The sequence below is a fragment of the Phaethon aethereus genome, assembly GCF_964289735.1.
Source record: "Phaethon aethereus genome assembly, chromosome: 12".
Lineage (NCBI taxonomy): Eukaryota > Metazoa > Chordata > Aves > Phaethontiformes > Phaethontidae > Phaethon > Phaethon aethereus.
In genome coordinates, this window is record NC_138588.1 from 3,979,311 (window position 1) to 3,997,156 (window position 17,846).

At 40.8% G+C, this 17,846-nt stretch overlaps 1 protein-coding gene across 1 annotated transcript in view; it reads left to right on the forward strand.

Annotated features, from left to right (window-relative positions):
- Positions 1-7,170: 7,170 nt before the first annotated feature.
- Positions 7,171-17,846, forward strand: part of CERS3 (ceramide synthase 3) — a gene marked incomplete at its 3' end in the record, with an annotated part of 31,611 nt that continues 20,935 nt past the window's right edge. The window contains exons 1-7 of the mRNA XM_082004903.1: positions 7,171-7,364; positions 8,926-9,043; positions 11,056-11,174; positions 14,927-14,984; positions 15,878-15,928; positions 17,084-17,176; positions 17,457-17,585. Coding sequence (XP_081861029.1) covers positions 7,183-7,364; positions 8,926-9,043; positions 11,056-11,174; positions 14,927-14,984; positions 15,878-15,928; positions 17,084-17,176; positions 17,457-17,585 — 750 coding nt within the window. The 5' untranslated portion in view covers positions 7,171-7,182. The remainder of the gene's footprint in view (positions 7,365-8,925; positions 9,044-11,055; positions 11,175-14,926; positions 14,985-15,877; positions 15,929-17,083; positions 17,177-17,456; positions 17,586-17,846) is intronic.

Sequence of the window (17,846 nt, forward strand, 5' to 3'; positions counted from 1 at the left end):
ACTGTTTTTTACCTGAAAATTATTGCAGATACTTGAGTTATTTCATAGGTCTTTATCCAACTCTATCAATGTTACGGATTTTTAAAGTTTAAAAGCAGACATAGTTTGCATTATACCTGTAGAGTGTGAGAACTGCATTTCACTTTCCTTGGCTGCCTGCAATAAGCTAAGACCATTTTAGCTGCTCAAAAATTATTTACCTTTAAGTAGAGAGTGCATGGTAACTGTCACCCAGAAAATGAATTCTTTCAAACAGGTCTGGTTCTCTTTGCCCCCCTCCCAGAGAACAGGGAAAAATATAAAACTCACTTGCCACCTTCATTGAGATTTATTCAAAGTGCTATTTTAGCCTGCTACAGTATAGTAACCAAGTTACAAGGTAATGTGATAGAATAGTAAAAGTAGTAAACTACTCTAATTGCCCTATAACTAGGCACTTAAACTGTTTACAGCTGAGATTTGTACAAGCTAGGGAGTCAGTGTGAAGTTAAAGGTCTCATGGCAATCTTAATTCAGCTGTTTTATGTGTATGGAGTATTTCAGCGTTCCACCATAAGAACCTCTAAGTCCAACAGCTCATTCATTCTGGGCTGCCGCTGGTTGTATGTGTAGGCTTGGTAAGATGTCATTCATGCTGTGGCTCAGGTTGCGTGGAATTTAACTGGAATTGTGTTTTCACATTTGGGCAAACAAGATCAGAAAAGACAAGATTCGAAGAGGTGGTAGTATCAATCCAATATCCTTCATTCAGTTCTCTCCTCCACAAACAATAGTTCAAACTCTTTATGCCGATTAGGCGCAAAACATTGCTCGATCAAATACCAAAAGCAGTGCCAAGAAGCAGGAACATCTTCAACTGGCAGATACCTACAACTAACAACTGATGCCTGCATGAATGGTTTTGTGTGGAAGAAAACACCGGAGGTCAGGGTTGCTCTTACTGCCTTAGGGACTAATAATTTTTTAGCATAAAAATCTATCAGTGGAGAGGCTAATCTGGTGTCACATCCTGTGATTTCTCAAACTTGCAAGTTGCAAGTGTGTCCAGAAGATGTATAAAGCAGCTGTTGTACATTTGAGAGGCTGTATGGCACAAAATCAACTGTCAACACTAGCACGAATTCTAAACCATTAACAGGTTAGGGTTTGTACACGTGGAGTTTTTTTGATTTTATTAAAACTCACTTTTCTGTAGTATTGGGATTTTTTTAAAAAAATATCTCTTAGGTAGCGCTTCTGCTATCCTCAGTAGGAAAAAAGTTGCATTAACTGCTAGCAACAAAGTACAGGTCCCATATTTTTTCACCTGTCTCATGGTGGTGAACACTGGTGGGATTCTTTAAACAATGTGCTGTCTATTTTTAGCAGAACACAAATCTGTTGCTGAAACTTGTGTGTTAACTGTTGCATATATTGCTTAGTCTTAAGCAAAACCAAAACTTGTGATGTGGTGGATCTGGTATTTATTTACTCTTTTAAATTACTTCGGTTTAATGTTGATGACTAACAGCCTGGAACAGCTTTGCTATCTCTTTTGATATCTGGGAGACTTGATTTTCCCAACAGTCACTGCACCAGCTTTACCAGTTCTACCAAATGATGAGAGAAATAGGAGAATTATGTTATTCTTGCTTTTTGCTGACTTCATTCTTTCTCTGCTGCACCTCTGGAGTCACACTGAGGAGACAGTCTAGTAAGAAGCTTAGAGAAATTAAAGCTTCTTTCATTTGCATGTTTGTGTTAGTGATGCATTGGGTTTTCTAATTTATTCAGTAAATAAGGATAGGAAGTCATCCTAACACATCCTTCAAACTTGGATATCACCTTCTCGTAGTGCTGTTTTTGAAATGCAGTTTTTGCAAACAAGAGCTGTTGTGCAGAGAACACGATCAAAGCTTTGGCTCTGTTTCTTTTTATTCATTCCCCAGACTGCAGCAGCCAGAAATCCCACTTCAAAGCAGCTCCTGAATTTGTTTTTCAAAATGTAGCCACGTAGCTTTTTGTCAAACCAAAATTTGCCCTTTTTTTGCTTAGTAGCATAAAAAATGAGATTTTTTTTAATTGAATATACTAAGGATCCAAGAAACAGAGCTTTGAAGGAAACATTGGTACTTCCCAACTGTGTAGGGTTTCCTTTAATTACAAAGGATGCAGTTCCAGAAGTAATCATTCCTGATTTTCCTGTTTTGGACTAGCCCTTTTAAAACTAGATTAGGCTACAGAGAAGATCCTTCCTTAGCATGGAGGTGATTTAGATTTCTGTACTTGGAGTATTTAATTTCCAAGATGCAGGGGAACTTTCCAGTTTTCTAAAATATCTTTATTTTATTGTTAGACTGACTTTTAGGCCCTTCTGGAGCAAGGGCAACAATTCAAGTTTTGTCAATGAAAATAATATTGGTGGTTCTGGTGTATGCATAGGAATCTGGGCAGAAGCAGGGGTTGTTTTCACCCTAGGTTGGGCAGAATAGGGGTCACTCAGCTGTCGTGATTTCTCACTCCTGCTTGCTTGGCGCTGTTACAAGCTGTAAGGAAAAAAGTTCTAAGCACTTTTAGCAATAGGAGGTTCAGGCTGGGTAGTCTTTCAAGTTTCTTGTTAGAGCTTGTCCTTGTAAATCAGGACAAGCTGGGCCTTTGCATCCACTGCCCATTCTTTGGAAGTATGTGTGAGGGGAGAATAACAGCTTGTGACAATTTATGCAAAATTCAGCTGCCTTTTGAAATTCAGCATCTACAGCCTGATCCCAGCACTGGAACTGGTTGCTGCCACTTGTGGTTACACTGGAACACATGCCTTTGTGTGGTAACGAGCTCCTGACAAAAGTAAATGTCCTCTCGTTTTATGCTGATGTCCTAGGGAAATGACCCTGGGTCCCAGGGACTGCATTCATAGCGTTTCTTGGGTAAAAATTTCTCGGCAGAATAAAATGAGCCTGTTGCAAAACACGCTCCACTCACCCAAGTGATAAAAAACTGGTTCTCCCATTTCCCACCCAGATTTCGGGCACAGTATGAGGAAATGCCCATCTACCTCACCATCACTGCTGATAGCCCCTGGGTGGCAGAAGGGACAGCCAAAAGACTTCTACCTATTTATTAGTCCCTTCCACAAGAGGACCTGTGGTGGGTGCCTTCCCTTTCCCACTCACCCTGTGGGCACTTGGCAGAGGTGTTCTCAGTGTAACATTGTATGGCTAAAGTGTTACTGGCCTTCCTCATCTGTTAGGATTTAATAAGCTGCCAAAAATCTTTGGGTTAAAACCAAAACTAAACAGTACAGACAACATCATTTAAAATACATGCAAGTGCTTGAGGTTGGTCTACATGTAGTGTGCCAGAACAATAGCCCTGGTGGGGGGAAAACCTTTTTTCTAGGAAAAGGAGCATGTAAACAGTAACGGGAAGATTTTCTTGCCTATGGCACTGGCAATGTGCCTTTAAGCTGATGTGGTCTGAAAGCAGACTGCTCTCTCTGGCTGTTCAACCTCTGGCTGGTGAACTGACACAGATATGGGACTAAGGGTTCTGAGAAGTCCCAGGCAGCTGGTAATCGGAAGAAGGAGAGATTAGCAAATGGCCGCGATGGTTTTTCTAACAGATAAAGCTTGCTAGAGACAAATGGCCTGTGTGCTTTCCATCTGTCTCCTTTTCTCCATCCTCTGGCCTCTTCTTTCATGATTTACACAGCCATTATTTAGGGTCAAAAGGATTAAAAGTAAATAATTAAGAATGAAGCTGTCAAGTCATAATGTGGAGAAAGCTGATAATGAGGATTAGCATTTGGGACAGTGGTTGCTGTAGGTATGGTGAGTAAACCATAGAGCTGGTTTACTCACAATATCGGTGGTATTGTGGGAGCATTGAAAGAGCTTTTTTGGCAGAGGAGATTGGATAATAGGTGGGTTCATCTTTAAAAGTTTAATTGAGTTCCAATACTAGTTTTAATGAAGGTTTCTGGTAAGTAACAAGTATGTATTTGTGGAGAAGGGGATGATAAATAAAGCTAGCACTGTGTTATTCCCAGTTTGCTTTGAGCTCTCTCTCTTCCTGAGATGGGGAATTCTGTCAGGCATCAGCTTCCTTTTCAGGCGGAAAAACATATGAAGAACATGTGGATTTCATGAGAGATTTCTCAGCAAGCTGGAAGGGCCACAGCTTGTTTGTAGTACAGGAGAAGAGAACCTTGCTTGTATGTGATGTATGAGACAAAATAGTGTTTATGGAGTTCCTATATGTTTCAGCATCTTCATGATATGAGGAGGGATAAAACTACTCCATCACACAGCCACAGCTGTCAGGCATTGCTGTAGAGCAAGGAGGGCAGAAAGAAAAAACATAAAATGCTTGGGTCACTGCTGCCCAGGTGTGTTTGGAAGGACTATGCTCCAGGAACCTCATGATGAGAACTGAAGCTGAAGCGAGACAGGAAAACAGCCCGACTACTTAAACAGCTGCTATTATGAAGATGGAAATCTCCAGGATTGCCCATGGAATGGCCTGATTTGCTGCAGTGAAAACAGGTTGGGTGTCAGGTGAACATCCAGTTTGAATGTAATGAAACATAAGAATAGGCTGCAGACACGTGTGGAATCTTATCGACAGTTTTCTAAGAGTTACTTGGACAACATTCATCAGGGATGGTCTAATCCCCTGTGTGCCAGGCAAGACCTGGTGCTAATACAGGGCATTACAGAAGAAGGAGTTTCAGAGAACCCACCTTTCTGTGAGTCTATTTGGTGTTTGTGAGGAAGGATTTCTACTGAAATCTCTGGACTCCAGATCAGACCCCAAATCCCTGAATTCCCTTAGATTTTGACATTAAGCATGTGCTTATGAGCTTAGTTTAATAGAGTTGTGTGAACTGGTTTAAGATCTGTAAGGGTAGTCATCCAGTAAGAAGGAAGTTTTCCTTCCATGTGTGGGCGGAAAACATGAATTAGTGAGATCCAAGGAATCCGGTATGAAAATATGCATTACTGGGTTTTTCTAGGGTTTGAGTGTTTTGGGTGCATATTCGATCACAACCCATCTCACCGTAATCCAACTCCTAGTGCTCTTTCCACTGTGTTAAAATGGGCTGGCCAATTTTTTTTTTTTTTTCAATTTTACAATTTGTGATAGTTTGCAATGCACAGCCTAGTTTAAAAATACAGATATATTAGAAAGCAAAACTGTGTTAATGAATCTCTCCCCTGGTCTTCTAGGGCAGTTTGTCTCCAAGCCTTTCTGTCTGACCTGAAATGTCATGTTTCAAAGCTCTGCTTCATTATCGTGGCGCCTGCTAGCTGTAGTTAAGGGTCTGTTAACAGCCCCGTTATAAACTCCTGGAAGTAGGGATTTATAATTAAGCAGTAAAAAATTGCTCTAGGCTGGAACTTGGCGTATAAAGTCTCAGTACAGGAACAATTGTGATTTCTCCCTCCTTTGTTTTTGCATTTGCTTATACACACACAATTCATTCAGTAGGTTTTTACTGTCCCCTTTCAGCATTTAAAAAGATTAAATAGCTGGGTTAACAGGCCAGGCACAGTAGTCAGTATTGAAATATTAATTGATTCACAGTGTCTGTTAGCCCAGCTCTGAGGGATACAAGTCACTGTTTCACAAACCTGCCGCAAGGCTTTGGCGTAGTGGGAACAGCCCAGCGTGGATTGCGGTGATCGTTCCTGTAGCTGTTGATTAAAGTGGGCTTCAGAGCCAGCTGTGTCCGCATCTGGAAAGCTGGTGTGAGTGCACTAAGCATGGTGTCCCGATCCAGCACGGGTGGAAGCTACGTGTGGCCCTTCCTCAACTATGGAGGAACATGAAAGGGCCTGAACGACTGTCTGCCCTCAGCGTGATTTGATCTGGTCGCTTGATCCTATACAGATGTATCACTGTGAGATCTTCTGATGGGACGTCAAATGCGATGAGGAGGCTTGCTTGAAATTCTTCCAGCTCCAACTTGTTTCCTCATCGGAACCATGGTTCAGTGAAACCAGTTATTTCCTCATATTTTTTCTGCTTTATGGGAAATTTTAGTATGGAAAAAGTTATTTAAATTTATTACGCCTAGAAATGATATTTCAGCCTTATGAAAAACATTCTAGTAATTTCTATTTTTATTTAATTTTAGGGTTGTTTTTTTTTTTAGGATATATAACACGTTTGTACTGTAAAGTCCTTACAACTAAATGAGGGATAACAGCAATTTCTAAATGTATAATGTAGAATGCAGAGGTTAGAAATGAGACTTTTACACAAATTAAATGTTTTGGTTTAAGTGAAAGGTTTTTTTTTCCTTCAGGAACTGATTTTAGACGTTTTGTTCTGATCTAGCATTTGGTCGCAGGCAAATCATAGTATTTCCTGCAAATCCCCAGAAGAGCTTGCTGTGCACTGTAGTTTTTGTATGTGGTCCTGTGCACAGGTGTTTGCAAAATCAGGATCAAGGTGTATATTGCCATTAACATATTAAGCAGCGGTAATTCAACAGCAAAATGTCTTCGTTATTACGGAGCTGAGTCACCCCCTGGACTTTCTCATTTCTTTTCCACCCACTTATGTTTAATTTACAAAGGCAGCCTAGGGAAGATCAGTTCTCTTTAGTATCTTTTGTGTGCTGGTATGCTAGATTATAAATTATTATTGTCAAAGATTTGACCAGGTACTAAACAATCTGGTGTGAACGATTGAAGTGAGACATATTAACCCTCTCCTGCAGATTCAAAGGCCCTGCATTGGTTTATACCAGCTCAAAATGTAGCTCTATTATTTTATCTTCTGCTGGATTATAGTCCCACCTGCGTGCTCTAAACTGAGGGGTTTTCAGCTTCCTGTAACTGATTCCCCCCCCTTTTTTTTTTTCTTCCTGAGAAAAATGACACAATTGCACACTTCACTGGGTAGGTCTGTTTGCTGTTGATTTAGTCTGGGAACACCTGAGCATCTCTACAGTGCCTGCAGGTTCTCTGTAGACTGCCTCTGTTGGACCTGCAACACCAGTGCAATCCATGCAGGCCAGGGCATCTTGGTCTCGTGGGACCCAAGACTCATCCACTATTTGCTTGTACCTTATCTTTAGGAAATGTCCTGCCACTGTGAACCACTGTTCTACACAACAAGGTTTAATATGTTTTATTTCATGCATTTTCTTTTTAATACATCAGGAGTAATTTTTAATTATCTCTTTATTTGCTTAGCATGGCGCACATATTAAAGACACTCAACAGCTGGTTCTGGTGGGAGAATATCTGGATGCCTGTCAATGTTACATGGGCACATTTTGTGGACCGTGATGGACTTGTCTTTCCAAAACCACACCAATTGTATGCCACGATACCGTATGCTTTTGTATTGCTGATTATCCGATTCTTCAGTGAAAGGTAAGAACATAAATACAATTTTAGTCTCATTTTAATCCTCATTAATAGTAAAAAATCTTGAAAAATAAGATATCTTTAGATCAATGTTTTTATAAAGGATGATTAGTTGGTAGTTTGCTAAAAAGCTCTAGTACAGATAACATGGCAGGTGAAAAACTGGGAAGTATTTTCACTGTTGGGAACATGTGGCTATGGTCCAATCTAGAAGGAAAATGTTTCTAAATTTTCTAGACCAGCGTTTGGATATTTCTAACTACCTCCTTTTGCTGGAGATACAATTAATCCAAAACCATTTAGGTTTCATTTTGCTTTTTCCTCCTTTGGTAGGATAGAGGTATTTGTCCAAACCAAACTTCTCCTTTCATTTGGTCCTCCACCAGAACATTTGTGTGAGGCTGATAGAACCCAGGTGTCTAGCTGTAGCAAAACTAGGCAGACTGGAGAGATCTCAATATTTCATGTGAACATTTTATGCAGCTCTAGTAATGCCGATTCCTTTTTTTTTTTCCCCTCACTTTGGCACTGAAAGATGGATTGCTTCTGCAGCTAGAATCTTATGGGACAGGCAGAGGTTGGCTCTACAGAAGAAAGCTACAAATATATTAAGATTTGCAGTGCTTTGACTTATCTATATGTGTGTTTTTTGCTTGACTTTCTTTTTTTGCTCTAAAGAATGATTAGTAGGTTTTTATAATTATTTCAGGATAGAATGAGGAAATTTGGAATGTCATAAGTTGGACGGACTTAAAACAGAACCAGATAAGATCATTCATGTTAGAGATCAAAAGTAATTTGGATCATATGTTTATAACCATCCACAGTGTCTCCTGAGTAAATGCTTGCCCAACTGTGTCTCACTGTGCTGCTATTGGAAATCGCTCATCTGAATAATTAGCCCACACATCTGGCTTGCAGTGAATCTGTCCATGAATGTGAAAAACTGACCGCTGCTATGAGTAATACGGAATCAATTGCTGATATCAGCAGGAGCGAGGGGGGCTTTTTCAGAAAAGCCTGCCCAAGTAGAATAGTGAAGCATTTGGCATGCTCTGCAGCAATTTGTATTGGAAAATGGAAGAGAAAGAGAAGCCTTCGGTCTCTGGGGCAGTTGCTGTGTGCCGCAAGCTGAATCCAGTGTCTTGGGCAGTGGTAACCTGGTCAAGCCATGTGCTAAGTGACTGTCTGCCGCTAGGAGAAAGTATCCCAGTAGCAATCAACTCACATGGAGAGAGCATTTGTTCTTGCCTCACTCTCCTTTAACTGTTGCTTATGCCTCTGAAAAAGACAAGGACACAAAAATCAGGATCTTTCCTTTAGTTTTGTAGCATTTCAGGACCACAGACTTGAGTCCTTGGATCTCCTTTTTTGCAAAACTGCTAATGTGCCATGGTTTTCCCTTGGGATTAGCTAGAGGAAGATTCCTTTCTCTCACAGTGCACTGTCATATCCTAAAGCAGATTAAATTGTTTCAGATTTATTTTCTTCATATCCTGGCATGAGAATAGCTAAGGCCTTGTAACTGTGTTGTGTTTTTAAAGTTTTTCATGGTATGTCTTTTCAGATATATTGCTATACCTCTAGCAAAAGCCTTAGGTATAAAGAATGTAAGACGTGTGAAGCCACAGCCTAATCCTGTTTTAGAGAGTTATTTCCGGGAGTGCTCAAAACATCCATCCCAAGTAAGGATTCTCATTCTTTGAAACTAGTTTTGGTTTTGGAAAATCCCAAGTCTTACTGTTTCAGTCAGCTTTCTGCAATGACATCATGGGATGAGTTCCAGCTGATTGACAGATGACTTAATTTATTTGGGTTTTTGTTGCTGTTCTACTGACAAGGGTATATGGCATCCCAAACAGAAAATATGTTTAAGATATTTAATTTTCTGGCATGCTGTGCTAGGTTAGACTGCTAATGTTATTTCCAGTGAAGATCAGTGTTCCGTCTTTAACTCATTCTGCCTGGAGAGAACATCAGCTGACATCTGTTGTTGGAAAGCGGTATCATATTTATTGCAAGCAATAATACTGGAACGCTGGCATAGAAGCTGTTTGATCCGTTATGTTGCTGCATACTTAATCCTGGCTTATATGAGAAAGAAAAGCAATCTTTCTATTGCCTTGTTGTTTGTTTTTAAATTTGAACAAGGAAAAAATAATAGCCAATATTTACCATCTCAAAAAAGGAGGCAACTTGATTGTTGGTGAGAAACAGATACATTGCTGTGAATGCAGCATCAAAAAGTTCACTTATCTATACAGATACTAAACAATTGCAGTGTTCCTACAGTTTTTGAGACTATGTGCTTTCTAGTAATGGAGGATGTTGATGATTATTGATATGTGGGACTTTGCTTTCTATCCCTAACACTGCTATTGTCTTACTGTGTCTTTTGCCTGATACCATCAGAAATAAATGTATTTGTGTTCACATGTGACTTCTTCTCTATCTGGGCAAGTATCCCGATCTCTCTGTTTCACACCTTCCTTCTGCATGAGCGCAGTTTGAACCTCTGAAAGGAAGCACAGCATCTTCATGCTCATTACATGGGAAAGATTCAGGCTGTCTCCTTTAGTGTCCAGCCTGGGGACCAGTGTGCCTGAGAAGGCATGTAGGTTCCGTTGTCTGTCAAAACAAAGTCGGTATTCCTGCATGGCAAGCAGAGAGCTCTCAGCCAGCAGGATGGGCTGAATGCAGAGACTGTTTCCAGTCCTGCCCTCCTGGCAGCTGAGGTGCCTTTGCTGACATACCAGAGCTTTCTCTGAGGGTAAGAGACTAACTGAACTGGACTTACCTTGGTGGAGGCAGCGCTGCTGCCACCCACTATTTGCATACTAGCCTTGTGGGGAAAGAAATTCCCCAGGGATGAGTCAAACACTACCTCTGCTCCTGCAGCAGCCCCGGGGGAGGTCAGCCCATGCCTTCTGCACTTTGGGGTGGAGGAGAGGGAGAAAGCCTACAGTCTGCTGCACGTGGGGCACTGAGCACCCAGAAATGCAAGAGTCACACTGCCTTGTGCTTCGCACACGCTAGCGTGGCTGCACGGCGGAGCTGCTTCACCTTCAGAGCACACACAAAGCAGAGACACTCGACTTGCACTCGACTGGCTAGCTGTACTGCTAGGCAATGCTCTAGCCCTGATTTATTTTTAGGTGTCAAAAGGCAGTCTGGATTTTGCTCAGTAGGATTAACTGACTTGCCCTGTACCACAGAAGTATGTTGGATTTGAGAACAGAGCTCAGGTCACCTTAATTGCAGGCCTGCATCTCACCTGTGAGACTTATTTAAGTATAATAATGAATTATTGTTAGGTAAGACATTAGATACAATCTCCATGTGTGATGATACACGGCACTTCCCCCTCCAGACCAGCCTTTTGCTTAGCAGTAGAAGTCGCATCTTTGAACCTATCAGAAGCCATCATGAAAGACAATATCATAGTTTGTGGATCTGTATGTTTTATGCCTGCTTTATTTATATAAATTAGTGTCTCAAAACCCAAGGCTTCTGTGTCACTCAGAAATTAAACCTGGATGCCTGCAAGGTAAACCCTGATAGTTAGCTAATATTAGTAATATTTTTAAATTACTAGCTCCCACCTTACAACAGCGTGAAACTGATCTGTGAACTATGAAATAAATGAAGATGACATTGGAGTACGTCTTGTGGCTAACACTATTCCATTTTTTTGCAGTCAGAGATTCAAGGCCTTGCCAAAAAGTGCAACTGTACAGTCCGTTTGGTGGAAAAGTGGTTTAGGAGACGGCGAAACCTTGAGATCCCTACGGTTCTTCGGAAATTCCAGGAAGCTTTGTAAGAAAAGACAGTGCTTTTGATTATAATGGATTTTAGTGTTTTGAAAAAAAAAAATTATTGAAGTCCTCAGGTGCCTTTTCAGGGGAACTCATTTCAAAGCTGGGTCTGTCTGACAAGGGTTTTGGTTCATGCATACACAAATGAACTGAAAGTGTCTTGTAGTATTTCTTCAAATGGTGTGACTTTAAAAGATTACGTTAACAGCTTCTCCTGAAAAAAAATCCTCAAAAATGTTTTACAGTTTTCTTCATTGTGTAGTAATGGACTAATTTGTAGGCTCCTGCCACATAGTGCTTAACAAAAACATGCAGAAAATAGACAAACATTTTTCTGTCTGCCAGTAATCACAGGGGAACAAAAATGCTTGTTCACTCTTGTTTATATGTATCCACACTGTCATCTTGGGATGCTAGTTTGTGTACAGAAGTCAGTTCAAGAGCAGGAATCATGGCATTCTAACTAAATGGTAGGTGTCACAGCTTGAATGAGGGGTACTATGCAAAACATGAGCTGAAAGGTGCTGATGAGAGTGGGCCACTGAGCAATTTTGAGTGATAATATTGAATACATAAAAGTTTTAAAACTTCCTGCATATGATTGAAAAGTAGAAAAGCATTCAAGAGTGTGATTTGTCACAAACATGTGAGAATTTCCCCATACCTAAGCATTTTACTATGTAACTATTCCAGTGTTGTCCAAAATCTCATACAAACTGTAAATCCCCAAATAAGCATGGCTTTACTTGCATACCTTTTGGATACCGAAATTAACTGTACCCATGTGAAACACTTTCCTAATGTCCTGTGTATTTGGATTTTTGACGAGCACAAATTACATTAGCAAAAATTCACATGATTATAATATTTAATGTCTTTTAGTGTAAATTAGCTTAAGGAATGAGGGTTAAAAGTACAGCTACAAAGCTCAAAGTTGAACACTTTATCAAGATGATTTTCAGTGTGAATCAATATGATCATGTTGTTGATGTTCTCTGGGCATAAATCCAGTTGATAGACATAGATGTATTGCTCTGAAGCCTGAGTTGAGTAAACTGTCCTGGCAAACCAACATCCATGGTTTATTTCTGCTGTTGTTTTGTGGATCAGTTTTGTTTTACAAGTGACAATAAGATTTCCTGTTATTGATAAAAGACCTACCTGCTATGGATGCATATGTCTAGTAATACACAGCCAAAGACTGAAATTAAAGCTTGCTTGGCAGCTTGAGTGAGAACGAAGCAAACAGGTTTCTCTTGTGCAATTTCGTGAACCTTGCTCTGCTCTTTGTCAGTGAATTTAATTGGATATAATTCTCAAGGCAACAAATGAGGAACAGAGTTATTCCATGTTAATAGTCAGCGTTATGAGCATTATGAAATTTTTGAAAGCCTGCAATCTCCAGGATGATTTTTCTGAATCACAAGGAAAATCTGATGAGCCAGATCTAAACCGTACTTAAGCTATTAGTGCTCCCAGTTAAGCAACACTGAGGTTTGGAAAGCCCTTTGCATGAAACCTTCCCTGCCTTAAAAGACTTGCCAGCCTTTAACTTCACCTACTAAATTCTTGTTTGTTAGACTCAACTGAAGAGAAAAGATTCTCGAAGCTAAATAAGGAAGTCCTTCTGCACAGCTCTTGTTTGATGCTCTCCCTGATGGCCAGGTTCAGAGCTTAAAGGGCACTTCTTGGCTAAAATTTGGTGAATTTGGATGAATTTTACTTTAGGTTTTGTTCACCAAATTCATAAAGAAGCTTGGCTAAATGCAAAATGAGGTAGTGCTCTGGCAGTCTTGCATATATAATGGTTTCATCTGAAGCACTGAGGGTTTATTGCCAAGTGCGTTCAATATATACTTGTAGGACTGGGCACTAGTGGCACAGTCTTGTTAGGTGCTCTACGCTGGGGATCTGATTCAGAAAACCGCTTACACTTTACCATTAACACAGAATCAGTCCCGCTATATCCACTGGGCTATTCACACCTCCATTCCTTGAAATAGAAGGCATGAGGGCGGAATTAGCCCCTGTGTAGAGTCTGTCTCATGTCAGAGTGTTGTTTTTCCCACAGCATCTCTTGGTTAACTTTGAGCCAGGTATTAGTTGTGGGTTCCACTCTTCCCTTCCATTTGCTCTCCGAACTTCCACCACGTACCTTTCAATTTTTCTGTCTGTGCAGTGGGTGTTCTGAAGTGTTATTTTCAAATCACACGAGGAAAGATGCTGTAAAGTTGAAAAGTAAAATGATTGTTTATTACCAGCTCATCGAGTGGCAATTTTATAATTGTGTTCTCGACTTCGTCCGCAGACGTGAGACATATTATCTTGTCTAGCTTCTGCCATTCCATGTCCTCATCTCTTGTTTGTTTGTTTTTCTTGTAAAATGCTGGCTCAGTCTTTGAACATCTCATTCTTTCACCTGGGATATCAGCCTCCAGGCAATGCAGAGCTGAGAAAGGAGGGACTGCTTTTACCAGACAGGTTCGCATCATCTTCTCTAGTAAGGCACTTCATTAGTGTTTGCCAAAGACCACAATCTCATTTTTAAACATCTCTCAATCCATTAGTGCAGTGTCCTTCTTGAGGCTTTCTCCTTTTTAGCAAATTCAGGTTTTCTGGGAGGCTGTTTGCTGCTCTCCTTTGGGATACTTCTTGTTCTATAAAATGTTCTCACCAGCTTTGGGGCCATGTGCCTGTTTCTGTGATCACGACCTTTGTCAGCATGTGAAGTCCCACGGTGTTTTCCTACTGATCTTGAAGAGCTGCTCTGGGAAAGGTCAGCCTTGTTCCTGCCCAGGAGAAGAGTGGAAAGGAAGAAGTTTTCCATCACCTGTAGAGGTGGGAGTGGGAACGCTCTGTCTGAGTCTCCAGCCGCACCCAGTCCCAGGGACAATACCTCCCACGCAGGCTCCAGAGTCATTACAACACTGATTCCTGGCTCCAAATCACAGCATCCTGCTCTGACATACAAGCAACTACATAGTTTCGGTTCGCTAGGATACACAAGAACTTTTTTCCCTTTGCTGACTTACCAGATCTGTGGTGAAAACCTGAAAGTTTTATCTGCCTTGATGAATATCCTTTTAAGCCACAAAAAGCTTAGATCAGGCTAAATGCTGGCAAACCTAGTCAAAGATTGAGGTTTATACTTAATTCAGACCTCCATAGTAAGACACAAAGTAATCCAGTTGTTAAAGTTTCATAGAGCTCCCCTGTTTGCAACAATCGGTGTTAAGAGAGATCAAAAGAAATTAATCCAGCAATTGAAAAAAGTCACTGTTGGTGTTCACAGTGTTTGATCAGACTGGAAAATATGTGCCACATGGCTGAAGGGCCTTCTTGAGTCAGGGAGCTGTGAGATGTTCTTAGTCCAGTGTGAATATTCTAGAGGGATGGATACAGCAGGAAAGATTGGTGTTATCAAACATTAAGTTTTAGGGAATTCATTACATTTGCTGTGACCGTTCTCTTGATCAGCTCATGCCTGGCTGGAAAATTACTGCTGTAATCACAATCAAGGTATCTGTATTGTCATAATGTAAAATAATTTACTACTTTAGCAATTAGTCAAAGCTTAAGTATTTAAATATTAATAGTTCAGATATAGTTAATATGTGACAATGTTAAGGCATGTGAGGGCACATTTATGTGAAAGTTGTCCGTGATATACAATGATTTGCAGTAATTCTGTCTCAGGATGATCTCTATAAAAATATAATGCTTTGTTCTTATTTTTTCATTTTAATTTTGCAGTTGGCGATTTTCATTCTATCTTATATCCTCCATTGCTGGATTTATATTTCTATATGATGTAAGTTAATTTTTTGAAGGATGGACTTTTTTTTTTCCCCTTAACAAAAGAAGAACTGAATTCTAGATCTTTTTGAAGCCCATTGAAAGACTCACTGGCTTCAGTGGCTCTTTGGGTTCAGATCTTTGTATGTATGTAATTGAGATGATAGGCTGCAATATGCACTGAGGTTTTACTTAATTTTTGAATTAACTTTTGAACTTCTACGATAAGGTAACTTATGAGTAATCAGTATTTTTAAGGAAAGTTTTAAGAAGTCACACAGATAGTTTTACAACACGCCTTGTTAACACCTACAAATGCATCACATGGCCATGTTTTTCTCAAAGGAGGCCATAAACCTTTTCTGGCAGCACTTTTGGGGGTCACAACAATGGTGTATTTCACAGCTATTTATTGAGGTGTTGCTGCTGAGTCAGAAGTTGGGAATAACAGAGAGAGTGCTGCTTCTAACTATGTGAGCACTGCCTGGGGTGTCATTAATGCTTCTCCTGAGCAACAGAACAGTTCTCAGCGTGTCTACATTCATCTGGCTCTTCTCCGCAAACACTGTTTATCATCATGAATCAGTGATGTGTGTGGCTGGTAAACACAGCAAAATCTAATCACTGTGGCAACATATCTTGAGTAATTGCAGTAATAAAATACACACCCACTGCTTTGGATGATGAAATGACGAACTGGAATGTTTCAGGTGTCCTGAAAAGAAGCCAGAAAGCTGGGACCAATATAGTAAATCTGAGATGTAAGATCCCTTTAGAAATTGGTGGAGAGCAGTTATCAAGACTATAGCTTCCTAGCCTGCTCCACTTAGAGAAATTTTAAGTATTGAAGTTTGAGTTAAGATGATTGTTGCTCAACTGATCAAGCTCTGAACGATCTGTCTTTCCCAGAAACCATGGTTTTACGACATATGGCAGACGTGGGTTGGCTATCCATTTCAGGTGAGCTTTTTGGCATCGGGCTATTGGCCTCGAGGCATTCCAAGTATTTCCCCATTGGAAAGGCTAATCCGCAGAAGTGCTTCTCCCTCCCAAGGGGCACCATGTGGAGAGGTGCGGCACCAAAGCCTTTTGCCCTTCTTTGGTACCTCCTGCTGACTGTTGCAGGACTTCTGCATGATCTGCCTGTGCTGCAACTCAGCCCTCCAGCCAGACCACTATTATTTCTTCCTGTCCCAGGTTACCAGTTGCACACAGTAGATGGTATCTGTCCTACGGGTTTTGGTGCAGAACCCCTAAGCTTGCACCAGTCCTGCAGATGCTTCAAGGCACTGCAGAATAGTGTTATGCTGAGTGATTTGGTTTGGCATAATGTGAGTCCCTGCTCTGGGGATCTTTGCTCAATACTCTGGTTGTTCCCAAGGGTCACGAGGCTCTCGTTTCTTCTTAAATATTTTACTAACAGTCCTGTAACAGATGATTCCAAGCAAATTGCCTTCTTGCCCACCTGCCAGAGGTTCTTATGTGCCCCCTCCCTCCTATTTTTATAAACCTGTGGCCCATCACACTGCCTTCTTATTCCTGTCCTACTCAGGGGCCAAAAATAAAAAGAATCCTGTCTCCCAGCTGTGTTTTCCTAGCCTCTCTTACTTGTGGGACCTGCTAACCAAGCCTACTTCCTGCCACCTGGGAATCGTATTGAACCAAGGGAGCAGCCAAGCTCAGCATCTAGCCCTAAGCAGATGCATAGGATTTTAGCATAAATAGCTGACATTTTAGTCATGGGATGTGTGAAGGTTTAAAATGTTAATTGTTCACCAAAATGGAGGGCTTAGTTTATTTGCAGTTGTTTGTAATTAAATGCAGAAGCACTCTGCGTGTAGTTCTCTGACAAAAACATAGAAAAAAGCATGCGAAAATTGAGAAGTGGGGGAGGAACTGCAGAAACTGAGAGTTTGGTCTGAGTAAAGGTTAAAGTATTTGGCTCCCAGAACATCCTTCTTAATGAAGCCCAGAACAGGGATTTAGTTTAGTTTAATTTTTTAAGCAAGACTCAGTAGAGGAGCAAAAGAAGCAAGGAAAGGAAAAAAGAAGTAATTTCACTTGGCATTCACTTTTTGCTATTCTCAGTGTTAACTGTATTTTTCTTCATTACAGACTCTGCTGCCATCCCAATATTGGTACTACATGGCTGAGATTAGTTTTTACTGGTCTCTCTTATTTACACTCGGGATTGACAACAAAAGGAAGGCAAGTGGTCATGCTTGTTTGTAGCTAGAACCTCTGTTTCCATGAGGGGAGCAAAAAAAAACCTTCATAAGCAAGAGCACGGTCCTGATACTGGATTTGGTGCAGCCACATGAGGGCAGCATCAGTCTATCCCTGGCACACCTGCACACATCCATGCTCTCCTGGCTGCCAGGGCATCTCTCTGTGCGACAAGTCTTGCTTGTCACTTCATCCGTACAGAGACCTTCAAGGGCTGTACTTGCTTGGCTCTACTTTTTTTTTTTTCTTCTCTCCTTCACAGGATTTTCTGGCTCATGTTGTTCATCACTTGGCAGCCATTGGGTTGATGAGTGGCTCTTGGTGTGGCAATTACGTGCGTCTTGGAACACTGGTGATGTTTGTGCATGATACTGCAGATTTCTGGCTCGAGGTAACCCTGCCCTCCATCTTTCTTTGTTTTGGGTTTTTTGGTTGTTGCCCAAGTTATGTTCAGTGACGTTTTAATCTTTTTGCCACAAGTTTCATACGAACCCTTCCTATCCCCACGGAGACATGGCTTCACAGATTCATAAATTCTAAGATAAAAAAGAGATTGTAGATAATTTAAGATGATACTCTGTTGCAGAGTCCATTATGAGAAAAGAACAGAAGTTCTTCAGTACAGAGCGGGGACTGGAAATACAGCTGTATC